The sequence below is a fragment of the Sinohyriopsis cumingii genome, chromosome 15 (genome assembly GCF_028554795.1).
Source record: "Sinohyriopsis cumingii isolate HCF-2022 chromosome 15, ASM2855479v2, whole genome shotgun sequence".
Classification (NCBI taxonomy): domain Eukaryota; kingdom Metazoa; phylum Mollusca; class Bivalvia; order Unionida; family Unionidae; genus Sinohyriopsis; species Sinohyriopsis cumingii.
The window spans coordinates 95,264,109-95,287,741 of NC_142975.1; the positions used below are offsets into that span (position 1 = coordinate 95,264,109).

At 33.7% G+C, this 23,633-nt stretch overlaps 1 protein-coding gene across 1 annotated transcript in view; it reads right to left on the reverse strand.

Annotated features, from left to right (window-relative positions):
- The window catches only part of LOC149782347 (scavenger receptor cysteine-rich domain-containing protein DMBT1-like), a 76,240-nt gene extending 65,790 nt beyond the window's left edge, over window positions 1-10,450 (reverse strand). Inside the window, exons 1-2 of the mRNA XM_089935116.1 lie at window positions 10,263-10,450; window positions 3,729-3,800 (exon numbers count right to left, since the gene is read on the reverse strand). Of these exons, the coding sequence (XP_089791242.1) occupies window positions 3,729-3,800; window positions 10,263-10,348 (158 nt within the window). The 5' untranslated portion in view covers window positions 10,349-10,450. The remainder of the gene's footprint in view (window positions 1-3,728; window positions 3,801-10,262) is intronic.
- Between the last annotated feature and the right edge of the window lie 13,183 nt (window positions 10,451-23,633).

Genomic DNA, 23,633 nt, shown 5'->3' on the forward strand with positions numbered 1-23,633 from the left:
TAAGATTTTTAATTTAGATGACTTGATACATATAACATTCTAATTAATATTGTAGATATTGTCAGGACAAAAAATGAGTTGTATCAATTGTTGTTTGATGATTCATATTGTCATGACGAATTTTATGCATTGGACGGTAAGCACGTGTTAAATACGACCGGTGGTTTATACGGTAATACTAATCAAATAAGACATTTAGCTAAAACGAGGTTGGATAAGTTTTACACCGAATTTCAAACTGATGCCCTGACAATATCGTTTATGCCTTTGTGTCAAATGGCAGCAACAGCAAATACGAGAGGCCATCTTTAAATATTTTGCCGATTGTAAATTTTGTATAGATCGAAGATCTATTCGGTTAGCTAAACACATCGAGGAGCTCGTTCAAACCATCATCCGCGAATTTCAACAGGATTTTGTAGACGCTGTTATGAAAACAGGTTAGTCGAAAGTCGTAAATTCGCACGAAAAAGAAAGAAGACACGCACAAAAATGACCACCACCGTGTAGACAAAAAAATTTGGGGTGACGACATATGAAAATGACACATCGAATTCTTGTTGGGGTGATTATGCAGCAAAGTAACTGGAAGAGTGGCACACAAATTGCTAACGCTTACAACAGTTAAGGCAGTTGCTGATTACAATCATTTAGAGTCTTTAAACCAGCAGGATTATGACGGTCGTACATGCTCAGTAGCTCTGGGATGTCATAAAAATAAAGGAAATTCATTATGAAGATGTTCCTCATGGTAAGCCGGAACGACGGGAAAATCATTTAGAATTAGAAATTCGATGTCGATACATACATCATTGAGCTCAAAGCAATTTCCGATACTGGCTTACATCATATTTGAAAGGCCTACATCAATAATATTAAAAAAGAAACCTTTGTTGGATTTGTATCACATTAATAAAAAGTTTTCGCCGGAGGACAGGAAAGAATTATAACCTTATTACTATATTACCGAAGGAAGGTTTACTAATACAAACGTGCTTATCGATATATCTGACGGATTTTGATGATGTTATCAGCATCACCAATTGCTTGGACCAGTGCTGGTGTTATATCCACATGGTCTACGGCTAATCCTTTTATGCTGATTTTATCCGGATTCGGGTTAGTACCACTAAAACATGTTAATATGGGTAGAACCTAATTTAGAAGCCCAGAAAATAGTTTCAGATGCCTATAATAAAATGTTAAATAAAATCCGATCATATTTGAGAGTAGCCTAATTTGATTTCAGCCTTATAATCGGAGAATTAAAGATGGTGGATGACATCATGGCGGATTTTACACCAATGTCTACGAAATGATTTGAAAAATCCTACGGTAAAAAGTTACCTGTGGATTAAACTTATCGGAAAGAGAATCGAATATTAAATCTTTTAGAAACAAACTGCGATAAATGGTATCAGCCTAGGATTAATCTGTAACACTTTAGCCGCTTGCGTTATAAAACCGTACTTGCTCAAATCCACGGTAGCAGTATTGGTGATGATGACGGGAGGGTCGGGTACAAAATGAATTGCACCACCCCGTCCAAGACGAATGTCTTGACGATGTTTCACTAGCTCTAAATTTTCGTTGCGGTTATCGAGTTTGTTACCGATCACATAATCCAAAACATGACATATGGGGATGATTCCTCGGTGAGTCTTAAATATAAAGGTTTGATGGTAAATAGTTCTCTGATGTAAATTCCTGAGATGCTGATCAGAGAATAGCGTGTGTAGGTGATGCTTAACGAAAATGACTATTTTGTTCGCATATGCGTAACATCTCATTGCTCGCTTGCTTCGAAATCGGTAAAACGGGGTGAACTCTCCAGTTTACCATTAAAATAACATGCAATTTTCATTATATTTGTTTAATTGGATTGTATTTTAATTAAATCATGAAACGGCTAAATCAATTATTTTACGGCAAATATCATTACGATGGACGTTATATTTGTGCAACGCCATCGTATTAAATGGAATATAGGAAGTTATGTTTTTAACTGGGCATATCATGTGTATTTGGTCGTATTTTAGAATTTACAATTCTTTGATGTATATAATCACATTGGTCGCTTAATTTTTGGTTTGGTAAAATCAATAATGATTCCTCATCAGCGCACCCATAATCTACTATGGTATCGTTTTCCCCATACTTAAAATAAGGCCTAAAAGTACAGGTTCGTCCTTGCTCAGACGAAACTCGCGGATATGAAAATTGTATCGTGGTGCGGAGAAAAATCGAGTTGGCGATAAGGATATTTGTTGAAAACTACATCAAATAATAATCCTTGGGAAGCGATCAGGGAGACTATGAGACTGGAAAACACTCGAGGATAATAGTAATCTAGCACTGTACCAGCACGCTGCAAGTAAGCGCATTTAAATTGTGATAACAAACCTTTATATTTCATGATAATGTAACCATTAGGCGAGTCCCTAAAACCGGGATATCATCGATACAAATAACATGGCCTAAGCCTTTACTGGAAAACAATTTTTTAGTGTACATGCGGAGCATAGACTCAAACATAGATCCCAATAAACAAAGTAATGCTGCAGACATCATATTAGGAGACAATATTCCATCCACTATCGAATCGATATCCCCAAAATGACAGCAACATATTACCATGGATAATTCCTCCGGTTGTCGTCGTCATCAGATCATACCATGCGTGAGAGTTGTTTTACTTCGAAATGATTTCTTTCAGCTATTGATGAGCCTATCGTGTGCTGAAAAATGGCGTTAAACCCTACAACAGCAACAACATCAGCTATTGATGCAAGTCCATTATTGTAATTTTATTGTTGTGGATGCAAATCCTATTTTGTTAATTTAATGGTAATGATAAAAATATGAATGCACGAGGACGCTTGTATCACCGACATCAATTTACAAAATCAGGTGACAGTCGAATATATCAGAACGGTCTTCAGGAACAACGTTGACATCTCTTTAGAACTCATATTAATTAATGCTGGTGGTGTCGCACGCAGACAGGTACTGTTGACGCCAGCACAACTAAAATATCTGATCATTGCATCATTAAAATCAGATATGATTCAGATCTCATTCGACAAGAGCGGTACTGGCACAACACGACCATAAAATACAACAGGTTCAATAAACATTTTAACATGCATTATCGTATTACTTGCTAGAAACGGATTTTTTTCGTGTCATGAAATTGGAGATTACATCCAATAAATTTAACGCAGACAAATGTGGCAGTCTTGCTATAGCATAAGAGGGATCAGAACACAATGAAATGTGTTCGTAACCGCTTACACCAAAAAGTACCTTTTTGTGTTCAAATCCACATTTTTACGTTATGAAAAAACCTGTTTATAATAGGATAGCATGCTTTGTATTCAAAACCTCCTTTTAATATACTAATACTGTTTATTAGCGTATACACTTTTCTCACAATTCAGAGGTTACAGAGAAAAATGTGTCAGGTTATATTTGATCTCGCTGGTACATAATAAAAAGAGGTCATTTATGGATATGGCGTGTATCAAATTTCTCATGAAAGGAATATACACGATTTAAAGGATCTCAGATATCACTAAGATGGAACCTGACTAGTCGTGAATATATTTTCTTGCTATAATACAAATTATAATGTTATTCTTACCTGTATATTATATGTTATAAAGACTGACAATCATTAGGACATGTTAACTACCGAAAAATGAGTGTATATTATTAGCTAAACTTACCCTGTCAACCAGTCAAAGCTTGCACAATATTGTTCAGTGAAATAGGTGATCCATGATCTAGTGCAAACATGCCTGCAATGTATATAGCAGGTTAAATATGTTACCAAGATTCATATAATTATTTACAAAATAAGGTTTGAATGGCCAACATGAATATAGGCTCACCTATTTCTGAGTAATACATTTTATATATGAGAACCCAGTACCTCCCAACAACCCTCTGCCCCGAGGTCTCTTATTGTTTTAATAAAAAATAATATAACCCAAGACTTCGATATCAATCCGTGGAACAAATACCAGTGAATTTGGAATAAGCATAAATCAGTGATGATCGATATTATTGTACCGTTTTTTTTATTATTCCTTATGTATTCCCACTGGAAACTGCCGGAATTTGAAGGCGGAGACTATTTTAATATTAACGTTCGGAGTAGTCAAGCACTATACAAAATCTGTAGCGGTGTGTACGTGACTCGTTTAATGTATGTATGTTTTATGCATCCCGGATGTGATATAGCTCTGTTTATCTTACCCAACGAAGTATTTACCCGTAATAAAGGTCGTAACATATATGACAGATTGTTGTGTTACTAGAAGCGGGTTTAAGGTCAGATAACAGGACAAGACAATCCAGCAATGATTCAAATTTCCAAAATATATAAGTATTTAAAGTCAAACTCTGCCTCAAAATTCTTTGATTTATGTTTTTCATTTGGATAATGAAAGTAACGAAATTGTCATAATATAATACATCGAAGGAACTGAACTAATATACCCTTTAAAGTGTTGCAAAACCATTACCAATCTCAAAAGTTCCCTTTCAGTTGTAGAATATTTGTATTGCCTGTTTAATTTGTTTAGAATAAATAAGACAATGAATTATCCACACCATTGTTATGTACTTGAATGAATACTCTATCATATCCATATATCGCTCACATCAACATACATTTCAATAAGTGACTGAAATGTGGAGATGTAAGAACTGGTTAATCTCGTACGTATGGTCTATAATTTTTCACAAGATTCTTGATTCTTGTCAGACTAGTGAAACTAGGATTTTGTACTCAATGATTTTGTTAGAGGAGCAGAATATATAGAGATATTTGAACAAAGTTCCGATAATATCCAGCCATACCAAACAATAGCATCAGTTGCGTTTCAATGATAGCCACCGGGAATTCAAAGATTGCTTGACCTTAAGTTCTACTTAACTTGCTACAATATGTCCTAAATATATAATGCAATAAGCGGCTGATCTCATTTTTACCTAAATTAATTGTTAAAATTGTATCACTTAGTCGATCAAAGAATTTCCGAATGGTCTCCAAGTTATCTTTCCATGTGTCCCTATATATGATGAAGTAATTGATGTACGGGTCAAAATTATCTAGACCAGATGCTACCGTGTTCATTAAAGGCTGGATAGTTTGCAGATATTCTCATATCAAACGGCAAGACGTTATACTGAAAAAGTTCCTGTGGAGTTGCATTGCTGAAATTTCATTTCGTCTTTCAGTGAGTGGAAATGCCCGAATCCTTTTAAAACAAACTTGGCGGCGTAATTTGCGCTTCCAATTGTATCAATGCAGTCATCAATTTCTGTCATTGAAAACGAACCAGATTTAGTGATACTGTTGACTTTTCTATAGTCAGTAGACATAGGGAATGTGCTATCCGGTTTAGACACTAAAAGCATGGTGGACTCCATATACTTTTGTCTGGTTATATAAATTCATTATCTAGCAAATACTGAACTTCTGTTTTCAAAGAACGTAACCGGTACCCCTTAAGGTATGATTTTTAATTTGTCAAAATACTCTGGTAACATATCAAGCCTAAGGAACTTGTAATTTGTATATGTTTTGTATACTTCTGGTTCATGATTTTGTTTTATCTATATATACCTACATTATACAATTAAAAGGAAATTAAATGACTTAAATGATATTAACACTGCTGTGAGAATGAAAAATATACACCTTTGTCACATAAATATTAATCAATCAATCATTTTTATTGTACCTGTCAAACTCAGATGGAATGCAGTCTGGATGTAGTGACTTTGTTTTAACCAATTTTCGGAATTTATAAATGTTGAACTATCTAGACCAGATTAATTCACACTTATAACAAATTGAATATGTGAATGTGTGAAGATGAGCTCTTGTTTCCCTCTTTTACAATAGGAACAGGTTGGATGGTATCAATGTTTGGAAAATGAAGATTCAATATTTGCTGGAAAATGATTTCCTTGAAACACATACAGCAGAATTGATATTCGCCGTGTATTCTTGTATGGAAACAATATAACACATTCGGTAAGAGTACTGGCTATGGATAAGTCAACAGTGTCAATAAAACGGATTAAGGTTTAACTTGATAGTTGTCCCAAAATATGTCATAAAAATGTAACACAAGCCGGCAAAATTCACATTTACTTAAATTAATTGTCACACTTGCATCACTAAGTCGATCAAATAATGTCCAAAAGGTTTTAAAGTAATTTTTCCATGTATTGTTTTAGATAATGACGTCATAGATGTAAGCGTAAGCTTATATAGTTCCGATGTTTTCATGCTGGACTGTTGGCAACTTTTCATACCGAACGGTATCACTGTTAAAGTCCATCCGTATTTGCAAGAGCCAAAATTTATTTTGCCCTATCCGTAAATGGAACTTGCCAGAATCCCTTCAAAAGGCCATACTTGTTGATATATTGTGCATTTCCAGTTTTGTCAGCGGCATCATGGATTATTGGCATTGAAAAAGTAAACATTACGGTTAAGGCTATCTCTGAATCCCCCTGCATGTCAGTAAAAAGCAGCTGATAAGATTTTGTGTATGGCGTTATATTATCGGAACTTTCTCCATAATTTGACCGCTTCTAACTAGTTTATTGAGGATGCTGCGACTCTATAGTCACAAACTAAGTAATAAATAAAAGAAAAACTGAGTAGTTTCTAAAAATGTAAGCAAAACATTTTAATTATCAAAGTTATAATTGAAAATATGAGAGGAACTTACATGTAAATGAAGTGATTCTAAACTTATCCTTATAGAATTATATAAAAGTTAGAAATGAATGAAAAGTTCCTAATAAATTTCAACACTGTAAATGTATACGTTAAGAGTTGTGTCGTCGTTTTCAATATGATGTTGCCCAGAACTCCTTTGAGTAATTCACAACAGTTCCAGACAACTATTATAGTCCAAATAATGAAAAGTTTCCCATCAGCAAATGAGAAATTAACACAAATTCTTCTTTAAGAGTATTATTAGTACTCGTCAATACATGCGAATGATTATATTTATTCATCCCATGTAAATTTACTCTCATAATGTTTGTAAAACGGACCCTAGTCACGTAGGCAAAGTCTAAATAAAGATAAAAGGAAATGACTACAATTTAAAACCATGAATCAAAAATACAAAAAATTAGATAAAATCCAAGTACCAATTGTTACAAAAAAAGGATAAATATACATACAAATGTTTTTCGCACGGAACAATTTGTTTTCCCGTGTACTAGATTCAGTGCACTATATTTTTAATCAGGAGAGGGAATAACTCATAATGTAAACGTTATAGTGTGTACATGTCAGGAACAACACTATAGAATTTTATGTGATTCTAGCGCTTTTACATTAGTGTATTTTCTAATATATATAATTACGATGATTAGCTGGAGTGAATTTGGAAAAATAATTTTTCAACTCAATCGCGGGCAAGGAATCTAAATATTTTGACTCACTCACTGACTCTTAAACTTTTTTCACTTACTACAAGTATATGTTATTCATATAATTTAAAACAGTCTCATATTTGTATTAACGTTTGACAATTTAATTTTTGTGAAATAATACCTGTTCAGTAGATGAAGAAATCAATCCTACTATGACATGGATTTTATTTGTCATAAATGCAAACACTTTTGCACTCTGTAACGGGTATATATTCTTAAAATAAATAACAGTCAAGACTGAAAAGCAACAAATTTTTTAAAATCCGGTAAATAATAATAATAATACAAAGTGAAAATGAAAAAGAAATTACGGTATTGCGAATTAAATCCCAAAAAATGATCGATGATTTACATACATAAGTCGTTATAATACAAGTTCTGAATAAATTTTAGTGGAAATAAAATTAAAGTCCAAAACTAATGGTGTTGATGCACGGCCTGTATTGTCTTGTTGTATCAATAGTCTTTTGTTGAAACACAGTAGTATAATTCCAGGTTTGAATTCACTCTAAATCCCAGTTAATGTCTACGTGCAAGAATATCATTTGTCTATGAGCAATCTGCATTTACAGAGAAAATTCATTTGAATTAATTAATTTGAAGAAATATATTCTAGCCCAATGAACTACTGGACACAACAATAATGCGAAATTTATTCTGCAATATTTTCAGGCAGGAATAATTTATTTATCCAGCGAAAAGATTTTATAGTTCTCTACTTCACCTCAGGTCACAACATTTTCTGAAATTCACTATTAACTAATATAAACTAACCTTCTAGAAAGTTTATAATATTTACAACAAAAAAATATCAATTATAAACAGAAAATCCATTTCTATAATTATAAGATATGTATATATATATATATATATATATATATATATATATATATATATATATATATATATATATATATATATATATATATATATATATATATAAATTGATCTATGTGAGGTACACCAGGTACATTTTAGGGGAATGCCTATAACATAGACCCAGACCAAAAGAAACATGTTTGCTTATATGAATAATTGCACTGATATTAATTCCACACATACAGAGAAGATTTTAGTTATGCATTAGTTGTTTACAGACTTAGAAAAATCAATAATTCAAATCAAGTAGAAATTGAACCAGATTTTGACAAAGGTTATGTCCAACTTATAATGGATACATTACAATAACATACACAACATTAAAAATAAATAAAACAATAGCTAGCAAACAATGCAAATTAAATATACAAAACAGCATACACAACAAGGTCTTGGTTCCTTGATTATTCAATGTAATTGATGTGCCTTTGAACACGAAATGCATGTTCACTTTCTTTCTAATAATGTGTTCATTTCATTTCATTCAGACCGTTTTTTTTTTCCTTTTCTACTAAATACTCATTTATCTGAATGAAAGTAGTTTCTGGTAATTTTTTTATAAATCTATTGTCAATTCAGCGTTTTTGGAAAGGAGGAGAAGATGGTGAAATGTTGCAACATTAGGCAGCTGAATGTCAACATGGCAATTGCAATCCTCTTTGGGGCCCCGGGTGGCCTAGTGGTCTAAACGCTCATCGTTACCATCACTCCCATCGCACCTCTGTCTGCGTTAGTTTGAGTCTCGGGCTCGGCAAATGTGGGTACATAAGAAAACTTGCCCGTAGCCAGTCGTAGCTTATCGTGGGGCGGTGGTTTATTATGGAGTTTTCCCGGGTTTTTCCTTCACCATTTCTACTGGCCACCATATATAGCCTAACTTGTGTTGAAAGATGTCGTTAAACCCTAAACAACAACAATGTCTTTTGGACTGAGAAGAGTCCATTTTCCTACAAACTAACGAGTAAGTACGTGACAATAGCCAGGCCTTTTGTATGCTGACACTGTAATTGTTTGGACTTAAGATTTCGTTCAATTGTTTCAAGGTAAAAAGAAGTTCTATCCTTGAGGCTATAATCGATATTCGATATATTTCTCCTTTTATGGCATTTCAATATTTGTAAATGTCCAGTATGAGCACTTTCTTTTGCAAATTTGAGATATTGCGAGATAACCCGAGAGCACAGTTTTCAGGTATGGTGAAACGTGCCTATTTCAAGTGGTTTGCAATCGATTGAACTGAAAATCTGGATAAGAGCCAAACCATGATGATAAATGGGTCTAATTATCGTCAGTAGCGGTGAACATTGATTCGAGTACAATTATCCATTGTCGTACACACTGCTGTACATATTGTGCAACTTCTACCCAACAGTTTAACCCCATCGTTATTTTCCTTTTATGTTCATGCATCCATTTAGGAGGTCTTAGTATATTAAACTCAGGCTTTACATGTAAAACATGCTAAAATGGAGTCCGTTCCTCGTGTGTCTCACTTTCACCAATCCAAACAAAAGTGAGTAGTTAGAAATCGGGTAAAGCTCACACTCGTGCAACGAAGGGACTTTTCTGAATTGCCATTTTTCTGACTCATATATTATTACAATATATTAGTACTTTATAGAACGTGCAGGTTAATTGCAAATAATATGTCAAATTTACATACACGTTAAGCTAATGACAAACACTTGTTAAGTTAACGTTAAAGACCACCAACCTGATATACTCGTATACAGTGGGAATCTATCATTCCGATCATATTGAAAATGTTTCAGTCTGTTAGGATCATAGAAGAAGAAATATTTCTAAGACAGTAAATAGCATGAGAATTTCATGTAACTATGGCGTGACTAAATATCAATTGGAATTTTTGGAATAGGTATATAACAACGGAAGATCCCTAATCTACTTACCCACTCCAAGTTTCAACTCTGCATATCCATAGTGAGATAACATTGCAGTAGATAATAAGAAAGCCGTTAAGCCACATCATTGTCATAAATTACATTAATATTTTCTAGAAAGTATCAACTGTAATATTCCCGATGCTTCATAGTATCGCTAGCAGAACGTTGCAATGGTAAATGTTGTTCATATACAGTAGCACGTCCTAAATACGTCAGGTAATTACAGGTAGAATGGTTATATATCAGAAGTAAATACACGACGAGATAGACTGCATGCATCAATGGGTTAGGTACAACGACTTTTTGCTAGTTTATATTCATTGTGGATCTGCCGAAATAATGGGATAGTTCATGAATGCTAAGTTCGTAATTCACATGTATATGGCATTGCGATCACGCAAGAAAGAAGAAATAAAATACTTTGTAAAGAAGATATATGTATATCATGAAAATGAATGCAATTATGGTAACAATAATTTTACACACTGATGAAGCAATTGTCTTTCCGTTCGTTATAAATACCTTTTTGCTACTATTGTTTATATATATATATATATATATATATATATATATATATATATATATATATATATATATATATATACCGTATATACTCGCGAATAAGTCGAATAATTTAGGCAAAAAAGGCATGGAAAAAGGGGGGCCGGCTGATCTGCGGGCCAATGTGTAAACTTGACAGTTTTAGGTCTTTTTGTTGCCTACTGTAATAGCTGTACTTTTTGGGACAGGAAACAAGTGTTGCTTCGGTGTCCTAGGACATAGGCATATAAGAAAAGTAACTTTGGTGACCCGACAATTATTAAACTGTTATAAAGTATTATGGTTGATTTTGTTATTATTTGCATGTGTATATTTTCTGATTTCACCAACACGAAGTTAAATAAAAGTAAATACAGATTTCATAACTCGCGGGCCGGTTGAGTTTACGAGGGAGTCCATGTTGAACTATAAAATACAGTACTTACACAGTGCAAAGCGTGCATAGCGTCACTTAAATCCTTACTTATTCCCAAACAAAGGGCAGATTTTGCTTTATTCATTATTTCGACCAATTACATTCTTTCAGATAGCATTTCAGCAAGTCCTTAATAGCTGCGTCATTTACGTTGAACCTAGCGCTCACGAGTTACTTATTTTCAATGACATAAGCGATCCTACAAATTGAGGTAATATTTTTAAAAATGTACGCACGTTTATTTGTACAAGGCACGTAACCATCATAGTTTACATGTTCACGAAGAGTGGTCATAATAAAGGCTAAAATTCTCATGAGATCACCTAAGATCATCATGTATCAATTTTAGTTTTGTGTTTTAGCTGAACAAACGTAACTTTCCACATAATGGAAGTTTTGGTGTCTCCTATGTTGATAGTCGGCGAATTTGTCCTTCGTTTTGCGACAGCAGTACAGGCCAGTTAATCATTAAAATCCTGAAACTGGATTGTGATAAGGGGGAATTTTGACCGGTAACTATACCAGTTTAACATTGGTATATAAGGTATAAAAATGACAGGTGTTAACTCGTGTAAGTTTCTTTCGTGGGAATGGAGCAATAGTTAGAGCGTTCGTAGTGATCATTCTTGGGATAGAAATTAATTGTGGTCGCTTTTATTGTTGTCATTTATTTTTTTGGTCTGGTTTATTATATTTTTTATTATTATTGTAGAGGAAAAAATGTCATTCATTTACGTGAATAATGTTGAAAATTAACATTATATTTAGTGAAGAAGCGAATTCTCTATTTTTTTTAGTCATAACAATAATTCACAGGTCATACAACAGAACATGTAGGACTTTTCGTGTTTAGAATAAATGAAAATCGAAAACATAATGTAATAATCAGGGGTTCTCTACAGAAATAGAAAGATATTATGAAATCGGGAGGTAGGCCTGGAGCGACCCAAAAATCGGGATTTTTTTTTCTTCCTCCCTGCTTGAAAGGTGACAGGTATGGTGTAAGGCCGCTTACATCAAAGCAAACTACAACTCAGCTGTTATGGTATTAGCATAATTTTTTAAGCATTATTTCCAAAACTTTTTAAGAAAACAGAAAGATAAATAAATTACTTTTGAAACAAGTATATACCATTTCCTTTTAATAATCATGCACGCTAACTTCGATATAAGTATATATGTAATATTTAAAATACAAGTTGCCTAGATAAATGCATTTAATACTTACCTCCAGCATCTTGAGATGCCTCGGAGTTGTAAGTCGGCTTATACACTGGTCATGCACTTTTTAATATTTAAACCTGTTTAGTTTCGGGGTCGGCTTATACGCGAACGCGTTTATACGCGAATATCAACGATATTGGTATATATAAGTGTGCGCGTGTTTGCATATGTGACTGCTCCAACACTATTCTTTCTTTTTGTTTTGAATAAGTCTAGTACATAGGTGAATCCAGGGCCACATCCATGTAGTCTCAATATGTGTGACAAAATAAAGATTTGAAAACACACTTTGTATGACATTGTGTAATATCCCATTGGTGAAAAGTATCAGACTCTGGTTGGTCATTAGGTCTATATTAATTTTAATGGTGAAATCCATACAAAGGTTCGTTCATTACAGATGTTGTGAGCACAGTCTAGGTATACTGTTCTTTATACAGCAATCAAAATTAGTAGGTTGCTTCAATGTAGAGCACAGATTTGCAGTAAAGTTTCCGAATTCATCTGGGTCTAGAGAGCCTTAGGAATGCAATTTTTAACAGTCAATAATCGACCGCGTTATCTTAATGCTGATTATGCTTGTCATTTTTTTTTTTGTACAGACATGAGTCTCAAACAAAAAGTCTTAAAAGTATTTACAAGTAGATTGGAATTTGATCCTATCATAAATTCCTAGAGCCCCTGAGCAGGGGTTTTTAGGAAAAGAAAAGAAAATTCACTAAAACATGTTTTCGCAATTTTTGTATTGAAAGTTACTGAGATCTTTGTGCAAAGCATGTACTATGTTAATAATAGGCATTAACATTCAATTGGTAATATCCAGTTTGTTGGCAGTAAGTTCTCCAAACCTATATATCTCCTTTTCCATCTATAACGTTAATATAGAACCTTGGAACTGCTTGTCACCCATGTAGTAATGCAACCGTTAATCGCAAAAACACGGAATGGAGCTTTATTCCTTTCATATACATGTCAGAGAGAAAATTTGCTATTTTTGAGTAGATATATGGAAATATTTAATTCATGGAGTGAAAATAGTGTATAGTGATACTCGCAACAATATAATATTTCCAGTTCACTCGTTAAATATTTCCTTATTTCTACTCATCCCATATATCTTCAAGTGACGTAGAATGTACGCCGAAATGGAAAGCCATTCGAATTTGTCTTTTTATTTTGCTTTCAGTGTTATACATTTTCAATATAGAATAAAAGTTATGGAGGGTCTGAATAAACAGTCTTCAAATTAGAAAGGTCTGGCAAAACTATTTAGTTGGTTTCTAGTATATTACCAATTAACGATAAACGTCAAAAGACCAATTCTCTTGTAGATTTTGAGCGAATGGATTTTCAAGATAAGCAAATTTAGTTTCAAAATTCAATATAATAATTCAATTTTATAATCTAATCAATCCTCCGCTTTTCACCACAGACAGTTTTTGCGTAACAAACAGCTTCGGAAATTTTATGACTTGATAATATATATACCAGACCAAATCAAACAAGTATCGGATGCTACTATACCAGTTATAAGAAATAAAATAAATTGATGTTTCATGTCAAATCAAGACAAAATATAGATATTGCAAGAACAGCAATTAAAAGCCTCAGCATGGAGGAAGGGGGGGGGCGTGTGATGGTAACATTCGTGCACCTTACGAGAGAGTGACCGTAGTGGGCTGGATAACACACACACACACACACACACACACACACACATATATATATATATATATATATATATATATATATATATATATATATATATATATATATATCGTGAATCAGACATTGATGAAAGGACTTGGCAGCTGATAAATAAAACCTATGTGTGATAACTATCAATGCGTAGTTCCAACGATCACCTGCACACGCGTTGTAAGTCTGTTATGATTGTAAGTACGTGCTCATCCTTTCTATATGGACGTACATGGTTTAATGCATAATTCACAGAAATTAATTGCATTGTTATGAGACACATATGCATATGTTTGGTTTTACTAAGTACTGATTTGTTGTAGATATTCACACTATTGTGGATACAATACATGACGATTTTAAAATAGTATTACTTCCTACAGAAGACATACTGCGATGCTAGGGAAGTGATTACGCGGTTCCGTTATTCAAAAGCTTATTGCTATCGAAGGTAAGCACATTACCAACTAACATATATTACGGAGGATAAAGTTACCACTACAGTGTTGGAAACAATAATTTGGATTGCAATTTCCTATTTTTGGGCAACCAGAGCGGATATTGCCTTTGACATATTTTGTGATAATGTTTTTTAATCTGTAAGATACATAACAAGCCGGTTAAAATGTGTGCATAATCAAAACACATGAATGCCGATATTATGTGTAAAGCTCCACGGAGACGAAATATGGCTTACAGGAACAGAAATGAACCGAGGAACATCATCGTTATATCAGTGACAAAACCAAATTAAAATTAGATGACATGTATCAATATATGATAATAACTAAGAGAATCAGAGGTGGCATAAAACAACACATAGAGATTAACTTATACATATCGGATGACCTACGTATTTATTCCAAAGTCTGAAGTGAGACCATATTTAAAGAACAATGTCCTGAGAAGCAAATAAGATCAATGAGCATATATCATGGATCAAACCAGGAAGATTTTGAGGCCCAGACAGTAACATCAACGTGAAACATGTGCTTGATACAAATACATTTAATTAGTGCTCATTTGAATAAAAACAAACCAAAGTATATAGCAGGGATCAGACGAATTCTAGTCACACAGTGACGTATGCAAGATAAATCAAAATGGTCCGAATACTGTATTCCATGGAGTGTAATCAAATAATTCTGATGATTAAGATGATGAATTTATTGATTGGGACAAAATGAAGATCTACCAACAAAACAAATGAACAACTTTGAACACAAAATGATAATGTCAAATAAAATGAATTATTACAGCATATCATGTCCCTAAATCTGATTGTTCTGTTTAAACTTGTGCTTAATGTGTAAATGTGGGATGATTCAACCGATATACCAAGAAATTGATTGTCATAATAGAGATTTTATATTTTGCTCTACGTCCTCACACCCTTAATCCCACATCATTTTTGACCATTTGACCGAGAAAACCACACACGTTGTGCAACCAATCGATTATATCCCAAGAAAGAGTCAAACAGTGACGCAGAAGAGTGAGTGCCAAAAACGACCTAGGACAAATTGTTTTTATTAGAATTTTGTTATCTTTAAATCCACTGGCGGTTTCATATATGTGTTCATAATAGAAAACTTGAATTCAGCTATGCTAAATATTTTATCCTTGAGAGCTGATCGTGTTTTGTTCCGCTCCAAGCAGTTCTAAATAGACACGTATTCGTGAATGAAATACTATCGATATTATTTTATAGCAGCATCAGAGACACAGGTAAAAGTTGACATAGAAGAGATTAAATTCCGATTAATGCTCCTATGATTGTTGTCGTTGTTTCGATTCCAGCCATGCCATACCTCGGCGAGCCCACAAATGATATTTACAAACAAAAATGCTTGTTTATATTTCATGATCAAAACATATTTCTTTTTGGTGATGCCATCTCGCAAATGTTGTTCCGCTTTGGGTATTATTTTCACTTGGGAAACATTGAGATTCCATCACAGGTCATCTATTAATAATACAATCGATTAGTTTATTGCACGACACGGATAACCTGTCCGGACTCAATGCACTTAGGTACAATAGTCACACGCACTGTAAGCAAATTACCTGTTCCTGCTGGAACAAAGTTAAACAATTATAATATCTTTTTAATAATGTTCATTTTATCATTTAAAAACACGCCGAGTACGCCTATATCTTTTCTATCTAATAAACCCTTAGCCTAGTAACTGTTACCCGAACGGTTGGGTCCTTTTTGAATAATAACGGAGTTCTCATTCACATCAAATGAGTTAATGTTTGTTACAATATTCATTGGTAAATGTAATTGGAGTGGTTACCGCAACGAATGCCACTCCTCCGTTCTAAACACAATCGCTGCAGGTTTTGACATCTGGTTTTGTTTTGATTGTTTCCTTATGCGATGATGTCAAGCTGACATTGAACTGGCTTTGGTACATCAAGGTGGTTCCAACGATCATTTTATATTTGATCCTTATAAGAATTATATATCAGTTCATATGAGGTTTTAGTAACACAACTTTAGGGCAGATAATCCTTTACAACTTGAACTCAGATATCATCCGCGTCCAGTTGATCCCACAGCCTGTCGGTAAATTTTGCTATTTCCTCAACGTAGTTATAATACATAACGTACATACAATGATAAAAAATAATCATTAACGCAACAAACATAGAGGGCTAGACACCGTTTGGAAAAAATATTGAGTCCTTCAAACTGAATTGTGTCTCCTGTGACTAACGCTGTTGTCAAGGTCAGTGCGAAATGATTCCATAACAAAGCTGCTCCACATGTTAATTTGTGATACTTTTGGTACAAAATAAAGACGCCGAGTATCCTTAATCTACATTCCTAATCGATCACAGGAACACATATTTCCGGTATTGATAAACAAAATTGATCAGGAAAAGCGCACACTTAAAATGTAACTTTTCGGTCTCTCAACATTATTTCCATTTAGAGAGTCTAAAATAAGTGTTTATTTTTTAGGAACTTTCGTTAACGGTTTCATTCTATTCTGCTCCAAGACGTTACTATACATGATGGTGTGGACCCGTTAGCGATTAGTTAACCCACATATTGTTTTATTGTAACATTTGTATCATTAGCCATATATTTGCTAACGTCATGAAATGTTGTTAAACTCAAGTTGAAAATATCGGTTTCATGTGTGCATGGCAACATCGATGCAATTTCATTTCACATAAAGACAAACGAAACTTCTTGACTCAATATATACCAATGAGAGTAATTGATTGATGAATGGACAAGGGTTTTTCTACGTATTGCACCGGGTAATCGAGGACCACGTCGCGATGTTATTCGAGTACTCCTTCCTAGTAAATGAAGAACTTATACTTTTGTATAGACCTAAGAGGTCTACTATGCGCTATGCCACCAACAACTGAAATTTTTCAGCGTCATTCCTGGTTCATTTCCGGAAGCTCCGAATGCTGCAGCGTTTGTCATGGCTGGAACGCTGCTTCCAACAAGAACCGCGCCAAGGAATGAAAAAATTCCACTCGGCTATTGTATTTGTGATACCTCTGATTTGGATAATTTTAGCACCACTGAAACATTATTGTGTATGGCCGCATTATGTTGAGTTTGATGTGTTTGGGTCAGTCTTAAGGTGACATTTCCAATTAATTTTACCGAATAATGTTTCATTGTGACTCCAAATTTGTTTGTGCTGTGTTGTTTGTTTTCCCCAGCTAATTTTCTTTCAAACAGTTCTTTACTTTATAATATGACATGATTATATGACAATATAACACTTTCAATTATGTATTTTCCACAGGTGCAGCAAGGACCGACAGTCGACCACTTGCACCCGGCAAAAACAGTGTCTTCTCCGAAAGAATCATAGCATAGCATTGATAACCATAAAGGGATCTGCATCTAAACGTGCATCAGAATACATGGTGCACAGGAAGGATTGGTTGAACAAAGAAGTTGCATAATTAAACTTTAATAAAGAATTGTATTATATATATTCATACACTGTGCACACACTCATTTGCACTGCGGACGATAGTGCTACAACCTATAATACCGAAATCACTAAAACATTTGAAATTTTAAATGCATAGAATTAGAAGTTTGTGTGGCATCGGCAGTAATTAATCCGTGTTCACACTGCTGTAGACGATTAATTGATTTGTGGGTGGGCTGGTTTTCAACTGCATATCAAACCATGAAGGGCTAATTAGTACGGAGGCCATGAAGTCAATTATCTTAATCAGAAATACACCCAGGCACCGGACGAAGGGTAGTCTTTTCCGCATTCGTACTCGTAACTCACTGATACAGATACAGAATAAGGGATCTCGTATGTGTTTTACATCCAACATGTGACCTAATCATATACTTAACATGGTTTGTATTAACCTGTGCTACAAATATACTCCTTAACCGTTGCTGATTTTCAAATCTTGTGACATAGGGATATAAAAAGAATATACATACAATTTCCTTGATATCAAGGCGTGAGTATTTCATGATCTATGTTTATTGCTACAGTACGTTTGAAGTTGATCTATATCAGAGATTATGAGGGATGTTTGTACTGACGGGTCAAAACCCAAGGGATTGTTGTATCAGTCTCGAGGAAATTATCCGCGTTGTGATGGAAACAGATTTCAATAGTACATAGCAGCAAACGTTTTCACTAGTAGTAAAAATCTATTTTATCAATTCCAGTAATGATATAAAGCGGCCCAGTTAAATGCATGACTAGATGGACTAAATTAAAGTACATTAAAACGTATAATCAACAATATGCATCAGGCTTTTGATACCATTTAGTGGTGATAGACTCGTGTAATGAACACATGTTGACATCTCACAAGCGGAGACTTTATTAAGATATTGTTGGTAGTGGGTCGGAATTAAATTGCCAGCAAGAGAAGTTGATCACATTGACTGACGTTTGAGAATCTACCATCCTGACTGATCAATAAAACAATGGAGACTGATTACACATAATGAGACCTCAGTAGTTAATTAGCCTACGACATCATACAATTGGAGATACGCGTCCTGCTGCTACAACTTGTTGACCAAACGCTGCTATTGTTTAACAGTTGTTCTCATATTGGTTAGGATTATAAACTTCTGCAAACTGTGCGATTTAAATAACATTTTAAATATATTAATAGCATTTAAACATATCAGGAAAAGTGTAGGACTGGTTCACTATCATTCAATTATCTTGCATTTGCCCTGAGAACTCTTTTGATGCTGCATAATATTAGAAATAGCAACATAAAAACACGGGCTAACATGATATGTATCTTCGTATATTTAAAAAATACTTTAAAGTTTTGAAATTGGACTCGATTCAGTTGAAATTAATTTGATGGAACTTGGAGAATTCTGAACATAAGTTTTGTGTTTTTAGATTTTTTCCATAGGTTGTAAAATTATATTTCTTGTCAGGTGAATTATTGTTAACTTTCGTTTCCGTGCTACATTTGTAATTATACTTACAAAAGTGTTCTTTCCAGTATCCAATGTGTATAGTCTTCCATTATTTGTCGTACTGTTTTATTTTTCTGGTTTTGCTCGGCTGACAGTTTTGTGTTCACTTTCGGTTGAGGTTAGTACTACATGTAGTCTCCCAAGTTCCTTTTTTGTTGCTATATTTGCAAACATCTGGTCAGAATTTTTTCAAATAAATTTATATACCTGAGACGATACCAATTTCCTCTTTCAATATATTTGTAAGACGAGTTTTCGTTTATGCGAAGTATCGGTTTAAGACCTAATAAAATTATCTAAAATCTTGAACATTGCTTACTTTAATCATCACATTGCATATTGCAAATATATGGAAGGAAGTGCAACAAGTCTGAGGACATGCTTAAGTTAATAGCTATAAATGAAAACTGAACTTCACAAAGGAAGCAATAATAACATCGAATTTAAATAGGTGAACAAGTTGAGAAACCTTCTCATGAATTTAAAACAGCCAAAGCAAAGAAATTAAAAGAATAATCAGACAAAACTGGGTTGTAAATAGAACAGTTCAGTTTGACGCAATAAACTGGGGCAATGGTGTATTACTTTATCTGTGGCGGAGTTAAAGTTATTCATTTGGATGTACGTATTTTAAGAGGTCTGATCTAAAATGTATTGTATCTAATAAGCAACCCGAGAGCAGTGCATGGCTAAAAAATGTTTTATAAAAAACAACACAAAGAAACATTGAAGTCCATTTCCAAACATTTCCTAGACGTTTACAGTAATAAATCACATTTGTTATATGTACTATAAGAATCCCGATTTACAAATGCGACATTAAAATAATATTAACACTAATCATAAATGTACAATAAAACACGGATATGGAAAGCGTCAAAAACGTAGTTATTCGTTGCTTAATATCCCGCTTTATTATATATTATTTAACGTCACAAAGTAAACCAGTTATATGTTACTGTCGAACAGATAAGACGATCAATTAAGGAAAACATAACTGTCTTATTGGTCAGTTTCTTTGTTTATATTTCTGGTCTTTGTTAGATAGTGTCATTATTCTCTTCACATATAACACATTATAGAGATAAAGTAAAATATACTATCAATCATGTATATACAAATATTAATTCAGATAGTTTTTTTTTTCATTCATTTTTAAATAACGACTGTTTATATAATAAAAAAAACTTTCAACTATTATGTACGTTTAATGACCTTTGCCTGGATTATGACGTGTCTCATGCGAATGGAGAACTCTCGTCAATTTGCTATATTATGTCTCAACACATAAGATGACTTTTTTAGAGCAAAACTTTAAATCCAGAAACTTAACACAAATTCATCTAAGCATGATTCCAGCTTGCATTTTAATTAATGAATGGAATTAATTGTGTCATAAGGTCAATAGGGATATCAACATAGATTACGTTTTTAGTTAGTTCTCTACATGCAACAATTTTAAGCGAGGAAAGGAAAGACTTCAAAGTTTGGAACTGATTATTTTGGAATGTTTGGTTAATTTCAAATGCCATATACACGATTTTAATTTTTTATATTCATACTCAGTTTTGGGAATATCCTGGGAAGACTGACGAGGCAGAACTGTGGGGTCTGGGGCATGGGAAAGAGTTAGGTAATTGTTGATGTTGAATAAACGATAGTTTTGATTGTAGTATTAAGTGTGACCAAAAATTAAAAATTTCTGCCGTTTCATAATGTTTACGACAAAATGAATTATCTAAGGACATTTGAGATAAATGTTTGCCCGTCACAATTTTCTATTCTCTTTTAACTTTTATTTTATCTTCTGTTTTGAGAAATAACTATATTATTGTTTAAAATAATTTACCTACAATATACAACCAATCATTACACATGTATGGCTTCTTAATTTGGCTGTGTAACGATCTCAAACTATTTCAAAAATATTAACTTTACCGTATTTAACACAGCCAGAAGAACATGGTAGATGACCAATGAAATCCAAAATCAGCATGACAACAGTATTACTACTATTTTAGTGTCTTCATATGCACATATAATATATTATATACGTTTATTTTTGCTTTTGAGGTATTCGTGCATTAAGGTTAACTATTGTGTTATCTGGAGAACGTCTTGTTGCGAGAGGGAGAAAACTAGATTAGTGCGTGAGACTGATTCGTCAGTATCGCGTTTGTCAGTATCAGATTCGTCAGTATCAGGTGTAATGTGCATTGTTATTATTTAGGAAGCAGAATGTGACGCACGTAGGTTACAAAATGTCACCAATGTGACATTCAGTAGGTCACAAAACAAGAACTTTACTGAGGTGTTAAAAGGAAGTGTAATAGCATGGCACTATCTTCATATGAGATGGGATCTGCGGCTCTTAATTTCCACTCTTTGACTAGAATGGTTATCAACGTTGAAGAACAACCGGGAAAAGACAAAGATATTTCAACATCCAATACAATTTATAGAGGTTAAAATATTCGTATCTTGTGTTGTCTCAATACATTTGCATATGTTGCCAGAAGGATAATTACTAGATTAGTGCGTAAGACTACAAAGTCAATTACAGGTGTAGTTTCCATGGATATTATTTAAGAAGCAGAATATGAAGAATATTCCATTTTGCGGTACGTTGAAACGACAAGAAAGGTAATGTAGATGACCCATCTGACTAAATGGTCCATTGGTTTCCTATCTCAAAACTGTTGATCAAAATTATAATTTCGGCAACAGCGGAACAGTCTATATATCAAAACGTAATAAACAACTTTCTTAAATTTTTTAATTGAATGGGGCTGCCTGTCCCCTTCAACATCAATATGCACTCATGTACACAGCAGGTAATAGTGACATCAAAACGTTACACCTATTTCCTGAAGCAATTTTTGTATCTGTCCTTCCCCTTATTTTTAGCATGTTTATTTTACATACCAGGTGATAATAGTATCTCATACAAATTGTTGATCGACCTTTATACCGGTATAGACCTATTTGACGCCGTGACAACAAGTATGATCTTTGACGGATTTGACCATTTAAGCTGTCTTTACGAGTAAAGATTCGTATATTTACATACCTTAACGAGACGAGTTTAAGTCCTACAAGTACAGAATATTTATATGGTACAAATTAGAAAATATATTGGGCAGTCCGTTTCAACAAGAGCATACACTAAAAAAAAATCTGACTAAAATTTTATTTTCGCGTTGGTAAGGACATGTCATAGAGAGAAAACTTTCATTTAAATAGTTCAGATTCGAAAGTTTGGCCAAACTAAGTCATTGTTTCTAAAGGCATAGTCTTACCATAATGATATAGTCATATAAGTAGGTGTTATATAAGGTTAAAGCCGATATAAATACCAACAAGGTAAAGATAGGAATACCAACGACTGATACGAATATTACAGCTAGTCGTCAAACGATCGTATAAGAAGTAAGTGATAGAAATGAGGATAACGTCTCTGAGACGTGCGTACACAATAAGGATGAAAACATTGAATGTCTTATAATTTATGCGACATAACCTATAGCTCAAAACATCTAAGCAACGGTTTATACTTATGACAATTTTTTTCTTTTAACATAGATTTAAGCTTTAGGACTTAATGGTTTCTGATTATGGGATCATTTATTATTGGTAATTTTGGTAATATTATGTTTCCTCTTAGTCTTGAATCGATAACAAATTGATTTTTATTGTGCTTCATCCATAATTAAATCACGCTTACATAATCGTATGAGGGGGTGTTCTTTAACGCTTACAATACATGGAACATGTTCTGAAGTTTCAATTTTATAAGATTAGATCACATTTTATAACAGCATTTATAGCTTTTATATTATGATTTTATAGGTTTGCAACATTGTCTGGATTAAATCTTGTCACCTTCTGCCGGTAGATAAAATGCAAATAAAAACAACGAGCTTTGTGTAAGATTAAACAGTCGTGTTCGGGTACGAAGCTATATGTAACAGCGAATGTCCAATACACAGTAAGGGCGAAAGATGCAAGCAGGAAT